The sequence below is a fragment of the Aptenodytes forsteri genome, unplaced genomic scaffold (assembly GCF_000699145.1).
Source record: "Aptenodytes forsteri isolate BGI_AS27 unplaced genomic scaffold, ASM69914v1 Scaffold120, whole genome shotgun sequence".
Classification (NCBI taxonomy): Eukaryota; Metazoa; Chordata; class Aves; order Sphenisciformes; family Spheniscidae; genus Aptenodytes; species Aptenodytes forsteri.
Window position 1 is genome coordinate 1,534,885 of NW_008795938.1, and position 12,901 is coordinate 1,547,785.

General features: G+C 32.9%; 1 protein-coding gene across 1 annotated transcript in view; it reads left to right on the forward strand.

Annotated features, from left to right (window-relative positions):
• CUNH5orf42 (chromosome unknown C5orf42 homolog) overlaps positions 1-12,901 on the forward strand; it is a 66,773-nt gene that overhangs the window by 40,634 nt on the left and 13,238 nt on the right. The window contains exons 31-42 of the mRNA XM_019473643.1: positions 291-483; positions 1,092-1,349; positions 1,544-2,293; positions 3,172-3,338; positions 4,657-4,780; positions 6,065-6,119; positions 7,443-7,547; positions 8,031-8,129; positions 9,237-9,349; positions 9,611-9,809; positions 10,082-10,323; positions 12,010-12,103. Coding sequence (XP_019329188.1) covers positions 291-483; positions 1,092-1,349; positions 1,544-2,293; positions 3,172-3,338; positions 4,657-4,780; positions 6,065-6,119; positions 7,443-7,547; positions 8,031-8,129; positions 9,237-9,349; positions 9,611-9,809; positions 10,082-10,323; positions 12,010-12,103 — 2,399 coding nt within the window. The remainder of the gene's footprint in view (positions 1-290; positions 484-1,091; positions 1,350-1,543; positions 2,294-3,171; positions 3,339-4,656; positions 4,781-6,064; positions 6,120-7,442; positions 7,548-8,030; positions 8,130-9,236; positions 9,350-9,610; positions 9,810-10,081; positions 10,324-12,009; positions 12,104-12,901) is intronic.

The following is a 12,901-nucleotide window of genomic DNA, read 5'->3' on the forward strand; positions in this document are numbered from 1 at the left end:
TAGTTGAGATAACATTTCAGATACCCTTGTGACTAAAAAATTGGATAGATCTTAAGTCTTTAATACTGTTTTTCATTCAGTATATTAGGAAGCATTAGGAAAAAGATGTCATACATGCTCGCCAATGAAGATTGTGTAGTGTTAATTATTAAATTGTTCCTATAAATTAATTATGCTTTAGAAAAATGAAAATATCTTTAATTTTCTGGATTGATTTAAGGCAACCTAGTATAGGTGTTCTGAACTATGAATGTTTTTAATAGATTTGTTCTTTTCCTTCTCTTCTCAAGTAACATAAAGATTTCTTTAAGTGATGGACAGCCTTCTCAGACTGTTGTGTCAACTATGTCAAGTGTTGCCTCCAATACTTCCATTGGTGCAAAGAAGCAAGAAGTCAAGAAAGAAGTTCCTACAGAAGAGAAACTAAACACATCAGAAACTGTCAGGCAGATGCTCCAGGATGAAATGTTTAAGTTAGTTCAGGTGAGAGCATCTCATTATTGAAAATAGTGTTCACAGTATAAACTGCATTATTTAAAACAGTGGGGATAATTGCTGTTTTAAAGGTATTCTCTGTGTGATTGTTTTTGAAAGAGATTTCCAGTTCCACGTAAACTACCGTGAAAACTTATTTTAGACTTAACTCTTGCTTTTGACTCAAGAAAATGAGTTATATAATAATAAAAGTTTGAGTATGTTCACATAATGCAGGGTGCTCTAATAGTATAGATTAGGAAAAATTCTGAAGCTGTAATAACTTTGCAGCTATACTAGGATTTAGTTTTTGTTAGTACATTGAGGCAATTCTGTGTGACCTTACATTTACTCAAACTTCACAAAAAAAGTGAAGGAATCTGTCTTGCTTTAGCATAACCTGTCTGTGGCAGGTATTTAATGTTATCTTAAAAGAAAGTCCGGTACAATAAACAATCATAGAAGTGAATCATTATTGAAACTTTGGGATGTTGTTTATTTTGTCACCTATATTAACAGGATAATGAACAGTTATAACATGGCCTAGACATAGAATTTTTGATAAGATTCCTGTTAATGTTGTTTACTGTGTTAACTGTGTGTGTGTGTGTATTCAGCTACAGCAAATCAACTTCATGAGTTTAATGCAAATAGTGCAGTCATCCTTTGCCAACCTGCCAAATGTGCAACAAATTTTGCAACAGTATCAATCTGTTCACCTGGAAGGAATGCAGCCCCCACACACTGCGGAAGGCAATGGTTCTCTGGAAACACAACTGCCCACTCAAGAAGATAAAGGAAAACCAGCTCAAAAGAACTTTGATTTTCAACCAAGGAATAGTTTAAGAGATGAAAGCAACAATGGCCATATAAAAGTAGGTATATCAAAGTGTCATTTATGAAGACTGTTCTGTATATCTGATATGTTATCTGTCCTGGTAAATTAGGAAATGTTTTTGTAGTGATTGCTGTAGATAAAAAAGATTTATACCATTTTTGTGCATATTTAGTGCATGGTTGCTATTTCAAGATAGTCGTAAATGCTGTTTTGTTTGCTTTTCTGATTTAGAATCATCTGGATGTGAATGTTTCTTTAAGCCTATTAGAAAGCCACAGCAGAGATACAGGATTTATGCCACTGTCTCAAGATTTGCATTCTTCAGCACCTGCTAAACCGCTTCATCTCCTAGCTCCTTCCTCAGACATCCAGAAAACACCCAAGCTTATCCCTGTTGAAAAAAACCTGAATTACTCAAATGGATTTCCTTTGCTTAAGCTTGAATCAGGTTATCATTTAAAACCAGCATTTTTACATCCAATAGAAATGTCATCAGCTTTTGCTAGACCACCCCCAGTACCACGAGTAGCTTGGAGTTCATCAGATTCCTTATGGAACCAGCAGTCATCATACACACCAAGAAAGAGTAAGTCAGCAGCAGATTTGAACATGAGTAGATATGACCCTGAGATCCCAAGGCAAATGCATGAGGAAGAGAAAAGATGGGCAGAATCTGTGCATAAGGGACCTCCCAAACACCTGAATCTAGATCAGTATGAAAGACAGCAAGAAGTTTCACCTCGGCAGCAGTTCTCTGCAAATGCGGATATGGACAAAGCACTGATCACTCAGAACCTGGCTGGTATTCCACTGTTGCACTTGCAACTTGACCCAGTACCTAGACTCCCATCAGTTGTAAGACAGCCAATCTCTACTACTTTAATACCTGTTAAACCTGTAACAAAGGAGACTGACTGCAGAGAAACACTACAGCACGCAGGAATATCACTACTCCATGCTAATTTACCTCAAAAAAAGAAGGTACTGGATTTTAATAATATCTTTTTCTAAGCTGTAGGGTTTTGTCGGCTTCATGGTTTCTTATTCATCAAAAATAAGTTAATGTTTCCAAAGTATGGAATTTGGAAGTGTTCAGCGCAGCTACCAGAAGAGATCTGCAACTAAGGTACCTCCTTATTGGCATGTCAATGTGAGGCAAGCTGCAAGCTTGGAAATGTTTTTAACAACCTTAGATTGATTCCACATTCCATAGTTCATTAACATTCGGCCCATTAATAATGATTGTAAGGAATTTACTATTTAAAATACTGGATAATATTTATATGGTAAAAAATAGTTTTTACAGAAATTTAAATAGAATTATTTACAGAAATACAAAGAATGCAGTAAGAAATCCTATTTTGTAAGCGCAGAAATGGAATGCTAAAAAGCTTGGTAAGAAAACCTTATCTTCTGGATGTCAAGAACTTGACATTTTGAAAAATGTTGTTCTGGTAGACTCTCATATGCTTGCCCATTCCAGTTGAAAAGAATGGAAACATTTTTCCTTGAAAGCTGCTGCTTCAGTTCTTGACTACATTGCACGGTTCCTACCTTCATACTCAACTACATACATTAGAAATGCAAATACAAGTGAAATACATTCTGTGGAGAAAATTAGTATCTTTTAGTTTACTTTCAGAAAATAGTTTACACATGTACACATTAGCTGAGATTCTGGTCTAATGCTGTTAATACTACATTTTCACTTTCTCCACAAATTGCTACAGCAATTGTGTTTGTGTAACTGCGATCCAAACTGGACTTGCTCCGTTCATCCAGTCTGACTGGGGTTCCCCTCTCTGTTTTCCTTTATCATTGTTTCATTTTTGCTTCTTTCTCTCTCTGAACACTTTCAGGCACCAAAACTCATTCCACTTCAGGATCTCATTGCATTTGAGCAACGCCACCAGCATCATACAGTGCCCAGTACTTCCTTTGGACAAGACCAAACTGAACCTATCCAGTTACTAAAAACTGATGTTGAACCATTTGAACTAAGAGATGTGCAGAGTAATAGAAAAAGGCAAGCCAAACTTTTAAAGTGGGTCTTCATTTTGAAAGACTTACTGGTACACTATACTTCTAGCTTTGAAATCAATGGGAGTTTTTACAACAGCTTCAAATGAAATGGGATTGGTTATAATTCTATTGAAGAAGAATAAAATAGCAAATATTAGTAAAGACACAGCAGGAGAAGTATAGCATTAGGGTATGAAAGGGGTTGTTGCTGTTGGCAGGCTGATAGGAAGAAGATTCAAGGGGAAATGTTTTTCATACTGGTATCTGTGGTTTAAAGTCTTGTCAACTGGCTGTTTGCTATATACTGTTTATGAAATGCTTTGCTGCTTACACAATGAATCTTAATAGGCTACTGCCTGCGCTGCATATCGTCACTGTTAGTAGTAATCTTCAAGAAGGAAAGGGTTACGCTCTTTCAGTATAATTCAAGATATAGGCTCTGCTTCTGAATCTAGACAGTGATTAGCAAAATTCCTGCTGAAGGGCTGTTTTATTTTGTTTTGCTAGGTATATTATTAATGACTTTTGAAATTTGATTTATACTGTGTTAATTGATTGCACAAGCAGTTACAACAGTTTGTTTAAGCTGCATGCATATCTTTGTTCAGTTCTTATGTAATGTCAATAGGTTCCTGACGTTTCACAGATCTGTGTTTTCCATGGAAGAGTTAATGGCATCATTGCATCTAGAACAGAACACTTGCTTCTGATTATGATGCTTTTAACTCTGGCAGTTGGGAACACAGACTCTAAGAGGAGTTTTTCACTCTTAAGGTGAAAAACAATTGATATATAAGTAACTGCAGCTGGAGTTTAGAATAGCTGTTTTGATATTTTCAGCTGAAGTGCTTGAAGCTACAATTGTCATCTTACAATCTACTACCATAAAAGAAAATTTGCCACTTTTTTAGTAAAATAGTTAATTAGAAAGTTTCAACGATAAGAGGTGTGTTTCTTGCTGAAGTGTTTCTTATAGATTCCTTACAGGCATTTTGTGTAGTAATGATTATTTTATTATACACAAAATATAGATGTGGAATGTTATGCAGTTTGTAATATTTGATATAAATAGCTTATTAGATAATTAACAAATTTTGGTGCAATTGTTCAGTATTTTTGAGTTCCTACAACAATTTTATGTAGTTTTCTGGTAGGCAAAAGTAGTGCTTTGAGCTGATCTGCATGCAACAGTTGTGTTTGTCTTTTCCACCTTTATTTCAGTGTATATTTCTTAATAGTGATTTTTCTTAGAAAAAAGTGATAGGTATTTTTATTATTTCAGTGCAGTTCTTATTTTTTATTTGTAATTAATATATTGACAGACAAAAGAGGCGTGATAAGACACAAATGAAAGAGAAGGAGGAAAAGAAGAAACCAAGTGTGTCCTTCTGCCCAGATGACTCCATCATCAGTGATACAGTGATGGTTGTTGAATCAGGGACTGGGGTATAGAAAAATGTTTTCTTCTTTGCCTTTTTCCATTCAAGTATTAACAGTAAAGAAAGAAGCAAGAAACTGTAAACCAAAAAAATCATAGAAATCTCTTCTAGGCTCTAGCCTAGAAACAGTATACATCTTTCATTCATATACTTGCATTTCCTGTAAACAAGAGATTTACTTTTATAAAGTATTCCAAGGTTGCTTTTGTTTCTCCTGGGACATGAACTTGTCTGTTTTGATAGGATATTTGTCTGTATGTACATTTAAAGTAAATATATACACAAACGCTAATTGCTTAAAAAAAATAAATTATGTTTAGCCTAGCAGTAACGCTAGGACAAATGACCCAAGCATTACTCTTTTCACATGAGGCTACTTGATGACAATATAAGAGTAAGGATGGAGAGCACGAGGTGTCAGTTTTGTCTCAGCCAAGAAACTGAGAAGAGAAAGTCTTTGTCAAGCTGGGTTTTGATTTATGCACTTCTGCTGTTTGTTTGCCTAGGCCTTTTTGGTATCTTTTAACATATTCGGGGGTTATTCTTGCAAGTACTATATTTAAAGCTAGAACACTGTGAGGTTTAAAGCTAGATCACTACCCAGAGCAGCAGGCTCTGTTACTGGTCCATGCTATATCTTCTTTGAGACTTCCCTGTCCAGCAAAGCAGCTGGAGACCCTCAGCAGCCCTGGGAGATGTTAATTATGGTACAGCAGATATAGCATATACTGGAAGAAGAATAAGGAATTTGTGTTACTGCAGATCACCCCAAGGTACATATGGGAAAGAATGTTACATAGTCAGTAATTCCACTAAGTTGGAATGGATCAGAAGAATTAAAAAAGGGGGTAAGAAAACTATGTTAGAATGATTTTTTTTTTTTTTTTTTTTTTTTTTTTTTTTTTTTTTTTTTTTTTTTTTTTTTTTTTTTTTTTTTTTTTTTTTTTTTTTTTTTTTTTTTTTTTTTTTTTTTTTTTTTTTTTTTTTTTTTTTTTTTTTTTTTTTTTTTTTTTTTTTTTTTTTTTTTTTTTTTTTTTTTTTTTTTTTTTTTTTTTTTTTTTTTTTTTTTTTTTTTTTTTTTTTTTTTTTTTTTTTTTTTTTTTTTTTTTTTTTTTTTTTTTTTTTTTTTTTTTTTTTTTTTTTTTTTTTTTTTTTTTTTTTTTTTTTTTTTTTTTTTTTTTTCCCAAATCATTACTCAAAGGAGGTATATTGGAAAGTTAACAGCATCAAGAAAGCCTTTAATTGGCATTGGAACTATTTTTTAAGATAATTCTTTTTCTCCTTATATTAGGATCAACAAGCAAAATCTACATCTTACCTTCAAGATGATGTTTTCATTTCAATGGGCAAGTACACGTCTTTTAAATGCTTTGAGTGCTGAAATAAAATAAATCAAGGAACAGAAGTTCGTTAGGTTTCAAAAGAAACCTCTGTAGTCATCAAGATGTTAAAAACTCAAATTGTGTAGTCTGTGGGCAATACAGCATAATGGCTTATGGGATCTTTCCCCAGAAAATTAGGAAAACCTTTCAGGATGTACAACAGATACTCAGTCTTTTTTGGGGAGGATTTTTTAGGGGATTGGTGTGGAGAGATGCAGGCAAATTTGAGATCTCATGTCAATTATCTGTAAACTCAGAATAACTCTCCTGAAAATTATAGAAGTATTTTAAGTTTTCTTAAAAATAAGTTATAATCTTGTATTTATGTTTATAAACAATGGACTTCGTGAAATAATAATAGTATGTTGAGTGAATTTCAGTAACTATGGTTCACAGTGATTTCTGTTCATGTGATTCATTAAAAGAATGCTGTAAACAATGCTTTCAATTCTAAATCAATTTATTTGTTTTTAAAAGATATTATTCCAATTTTATTTGCCTGCATATTCTAATTACACAAAATTTAGGGCTCTTTTAAAAGAAAGTGATTGTTTACAGTATTTCTAGCTAGAGAAAGGAAGACCATGCCTATAGAAAGATCTGATTCTTTCTAGTACATTAATTCAGCACAATATTTAGTCCTTTCAATTCTAAATCAATTTATTTGTTTTTAAAAGATATTATTCCAATTTTATTTGCCTGCATATTCTAATTACACAAAATTTAGGGCTCTTTTAAAAGAAAGTGATTGTTTACAGTATTTCTAGCTAGAGAAAGGAAGACCATGCCTATAGAAAGATCTGATTCTTTCTAGTACATTAATTCAGCACAATATTTAGTCCTATCAGAGGTCAAAATGCAATCTATTGTCTGAAATTTGTCCTTAGAGAAATACTGGCTTGCAAAGCTCTCTAGAAACATCAATAAGAAATAAAGGTATACATGTCATAAATATTTCTCCCCCTTTTAAAATATTAAACAAATAATTGTTATTGTACAGCATACTAAAATATTTAATTTAAAAACTACATGTCCAAACTGAGCCTTGATTTTAATTCAATTTAAAATTGTAAGTTTCAGTACAGTTGCATATTCACATAAGGCAGGTAGTACAAGCTTTTCTTGAAATCATTCATGAAGTATGCTTAGAGAAAGGTTAAAATTATCTGTCAGAAATGCAAAGAAAAATCTGTTGGAGCCCTTAGTTTTGAGTCAATATTATTGCTTTCATAGATTTTTAATTTTTGCATTATTTGTAGACACCTGTTGTGTATTATCACATTTTAGACACAATGGGGGAAGCAATTACCACTTCAGCAGATCTTCATTACATGGCTTCTACAGGAAAAAAAACAGCAGAATCTCAAGATGCAAGTACAAATACTGACCCAGGTAAGTGCTACCTGTGTGACCTACAGCTGCTATTTCTGGTATTACTTCTTGTTAATTGCGACATTTGGTCAGTTTCCAAAATGGAGTAAGTTTTTAAAGGAAAAAACAGTTTTTAGTGCTGTAACTTTTTGTTTCAAAAAGTATTAAACCAGAAGATATTGGAATATAAATTACAAAATATTAGTTAAAATAATTACAAATAAAAATATTACTGATGCACTTATGTAAGAGTCTCCATATGCTTTCTGTAAGTCAGTTCTGCTGTGACTTTTTCTGAAAGTTTCTTTTAATTAGCTTGACTTTTTCTAAATACATTTTAGACAATGTTTTAAATGTGACTGAAATGGTTTCCTTGTCTCTTACCCCACAACTTTTCTTTGATTGTAAGCTGGGAAATCAGAAATGTACATTCAGATAATGCCATCAGTGTCTTTACTTTCCTTGAATTCATGCATTTTGGTTTTGTTTTTTTTCCCTATCAAGTGCTCAAATCATATCAGGATGTTGGAATCAGTGCTGGAAATGAGGTTTCTGAAGTTCAAAAAAATGAGTTGGTCATGTCTGTTTCTGTTCCTGTGTCAGGTGTGGCTTCAGTCTTTCTCTACTTCATTTGTTGTTTGGGAAGTCTATAAAAATATTACAATTTTAACATGTTTTTTGTACATGAGGTAGCTTAATGCAGGATATAGATAAGATGATGCTAATTTATCTGGCTTCGTGAAACCAAATGTGAAATAATTATAATACTGTTTATGATAAGTTTGGCTAGAATTTTTCATGGTGCAGCATACCTATGCTTTTGTATTCCTGTGTGAGGAGGTACATTTGTGGATTTTAGCTTGATTTTGGTACTGCTTAATCTTGGGGGGGTTGGTGTTATGTAGAGCAAGTGGATTGACCAGTGGGATGCTAAGACAGATCACAGCTCCACATGAAATCGAGCTGTAGTAGCTCAGGTAATGATACAGTTATTCCATGCATCTGCTAAGTTGTGTAGTAGCTATATGTCAAGTAACAATGTTCCAGTCTCAAGTAGGAACTTTATTCCCAGTCAGTCATCTTTTGGGTCAGTTTGTAGAACAAAAAATAGAAGGTAACTTTGATTTTGGGCTAAAGAAGATTTATTTTGGTTTGGGTTTTCTCCCCCCATTTTATAAATCCTTGATAAATTGTACTACGTAGAATTCAGTACTTAAGTATTTTCCCTATGGTACCAATTAGCATAATAATTTTTCCTTTCTTTTAAAATTCAACACTGTTCCATTTGGAAGATTATTTTACTACGTCACATGACTTCTTTGCAGATAGTTTATTAGAGGTCTTTCTAGCTGAGTAGTATCATTTATTTGGATCAAGTAAAGATGCAGATTTTTATTTTTTTTTAACCTATTCAGGAAGGAATTGGAAATGAATAGCAATTTAGACTGCAGCATGTTGCTTTGATTTTAATCTTTGAGTACTTTTCTGCTAATTTATCACCAAAAAAAAAAATAACTTAGTAATTTATTGTTAGAAGCAAACATTAAAGAAACCTATTAAGCTACAATGTTTATCTTTATTTTTTAAAAGAAATGCTAATCAAAGCTTTTCTTATCATTTAGAGAACGCAGACCTGTTTCTAAATAGTTTGTCTGAAGTTTTGTGGCTTTTACTGTAAATACAATACTGACTATTATTCTTTTCTCCTAGAATCATCTAGTCCCCCTGAGGTACTACCACCAGATATGTATTTAAACCTGAGATTCCCCACTGAAGTGAATGAGAGACCTTTACTGTCCTTTCTGTCAGATGCACCTGATTTGGTTAGTGGTCCAATGTACATAGGATTAAAATACATTTTAAGTATACTGTTTGTCTTACCTCATGAATTTGGGTTCTTTATATCTGGATGAGTCAGTTGTATAATACCATAGGGAAGACTGTAGTTGTTTTGTCTCCAAAACAAGCAAGCCTTTCAACTCGAAGTGGTAAGAGGTAAACACACGAAATGATTAGCAATGTACTGTAAACAATGTATGCAAAACACATACTGTATAATTCTTTGTAATCTTGTTCTTGTTTAGAGTGAACATGAATATATCAGTGTGATTGACATTGAAGACAGTGACATCCTTAACAATTTGCCCATGATACCTGAGTCTGCAGAAGAGAGAGCTACTGCACAGCAAAATGAGAAGTTTGAAATTCCATCTACTGCAAAACTTCATCACATGGCAGCTTCTGTTACTAATGCAATTCCACCTGAGGCACTTCAGAAGAAAGGTAAACCATTTTGTTTTTAAATCAGACAAAAAAGCTATACACTTTTGTTGTAATACTCTTACCTCCCACAGAAAACCTGCAGCCTTTCCCCAACTCACCTCCTGCTTTTTTAGTCTTACAGATCAAAACTTTTATACATTTTACTTCTTTTGTGACGATTCCTGCCTCCTAAAACATACTATTAGGAATAGCACAGCTATGCCTCATTACTTACAGTACTTAAATGTTTGCAGTTTATTCAATGATGTTGGTGCACTCTTTTTTATTTCAAGATGATCATCTGCAAAATGCATCAAGCCAAGTGCAAAAGGAAGATAAGTCAGATTCTGCTAGAGATAGTGTAACTTGGAACATAATACATGAAGAAGACATAACTTTTCCTTCTTCAGAGCTTCAATCCAAAGTGATTGGCAAAGAATACTTTTCCACAAAGCAGCAGGAAATGGATATACAATTACAGACACTACAGAACATAACAGAAAACATGGAGGAGGATTTCAGAAATACCAAACTGGTGAGTTCTGACTGCTGTTGTGTCTGAAACAGTTTATTTTTTAACTTCTTTCAGCTAAAGACAAAATTTACATTTTGGAATGATGTATTTTCAAATCTGCTTAGTATTTTTTGAGAGAGATCAAGAATAATATACAGTTCTTTCACATTTAGTGCTGCATTTATTGGCTGACATGGTTACTTACAATGGACCAAATGCTGGCTGGAATGGTGATGTTCTTAGGGAATGGGCAGAATATATTTAATTTCTCTGTAACTGGGAAAATGGAATAGCACAAAAGTTCAGGCTGAGCAGGAGACCTTTTTGGCAAAGATTTCTGCAGTTGTGCCTTTGCAGAATATTATGTGACTATTTCTGGAACCTGTTCCTATTTAATTCATAAAATATTTGCATTTTTAATGTCTCTATAAATCTAAATATAGAAGTAAAATAAATGCATTTTGGACATAGTACATTTGGATGATGTTATATATAATTCAGGAATTACTATTTTATAGGTCATGACAGAGATAATAAAAAGTTAAAAATTTTCAACAGACTGACCTTTTAATACTCTATCTAGTTTAATTTGCCTAAAACTTCAGGTGTGGCAGGCTTTAGGTGTATGTGAAATGGGGAATGCTGGCAATTATTTCTTCACATTACTTTAACTTTTTTATTAAGTTTAGAGCAAACTGGGAGTGACTAATCTAAGAATGAGCCAGTAGGTTCTGATTTTACCTAGCTGGTAAAAAAAATTTCATTTTCTTTTCCTGTCAAGAAAACTAAGTCAGTTTCCAGTTCCTGCAGACATGGCTTAATACAGAATGAGTTCAGTAGCACTGTGTAATTCTACAGCATCTACTTTTTGTATAATCATTCAAATTAATAGTGTCCATTGCCTGTCCTTCCATATATTCACAGAAATGTAAGGACCTCATTGTGTCAGCTACACACAGTTATTACACTAAGGTGGATTATTTAATCACATCCTTCATCAAGGTGATTATCTAGCCAGATTTTTAAAAGCCTGTAGTTAAAAAAAAAATACATCCTTCATATATCCTTTCTTTGTTTCAGCATTTCACTGCATTTGCATTTTAAAATTTCTTCTGGATATCTAGCCAAATCCTGAAGATAAACAGATTTTCTTTTTTGCCCTTATTTCAGCGCACACCAATGTGTCATTCCTTTATAATACGTTCATATGTATTAGAAATCAGTTTTGAGACTTGTTCTTTGTAAGAATAATGTTCGGTAAAATGTCTCAGTCTAGGTTAGTCAGTTTTTAGTTTTCACTTTCTAGTTTTAAACTTCAGGAAACTCCTAACTTACGAAGAATATGGAAATATTTTTGTTTCTATGGTTTTTAGATAAGATACCTTGGAAAACTTCAGCTATTTTAAAAATAAAAATAATGTGATCAATAGGAGTAAAACTGTTCACAAGAATAATACGGTTCATATGTATTTTTCTCAGAGTAAGGGTCCAGAAGGCTGAACTCTTTAGATTAAATGAATCTACTTGAGCTACTTTGATTCCTGAACTATTTTCTTTGTTTTTAATCAGGATATTCCATTAAAATGTTCGTAAGATTCTGAGGAAAAAAACATATTTAAAGCAAACTTTGCATGAATATCTGTGGTATAACTCTCAGAAATCCCTTGAAGAATGTATCATTACTTATTTTTTGGGTTTCATTTATAGCTAGTGAAAATAATAGAAGATTTTGAAATGGCTGCCAATTCAGACCTTGGTGCTCGTCCTTCATTCTCTGAAGATGCTAGAATCATTGATGATGGTATGTATTCAGGTATGTATTCAACAGAAGGATAGTAAACTTGCAATTGAATATTAAACTTGACTAACTTTTAATTACCACTGAAGTTTAATGCAATCCCAAAAGGTGTTATTGAAATATGCACCAAAAATCAAAAATAGGGGAGAGAGAAATAAAAACAAAGGTAGAAAATCTGAATATTATGGGTTCTGCTTCAACAAAAATGCATTTGAAAATATCTGTATACTTTGATCTTTTCCAAAACCATAATGTAGGACTTGGGTATAGAATTTTAAAGATGATAGTATGTATTTCTATTGTATCATAAAATCAAAACATGGTGCTTATGAGTGCTTTGCTTGCTGATATAAAAGGATACGAAATTTGTCCTCAGTTTTCTCTATGTATATAAAGAAACTTTTTTCATGCATCTTTGGTGGCTATTTAGTTGTAATATCTGCTGATTTTAGTAAAAGCTTCCATCAGTTTGTTTGCTAGAGCTGATGTATTGAATAATTTATTGTTTATATAACAATTGACTATATAGTACCTATTTACTTATACCTACTGTACTGTGCCAAGAAGGAGCATGCTAGGGGTACATACTTCAGATCCATTTTACATTCATACCAAAACATAGTCTAATCTACTTATGAAGTTAATACAAAACCAAGTGGTAGAACCAAATCATGGCTATATCTGTATTTATACAAAAGACAATATTTAAGATGTCCATTAGCCTCACACAGAGCAACTCATGGTTTAGTCTTTTTTTTCACGTTGTCCTAGTTTCGGCAGGGATAGAGTTAATTTTCTTCC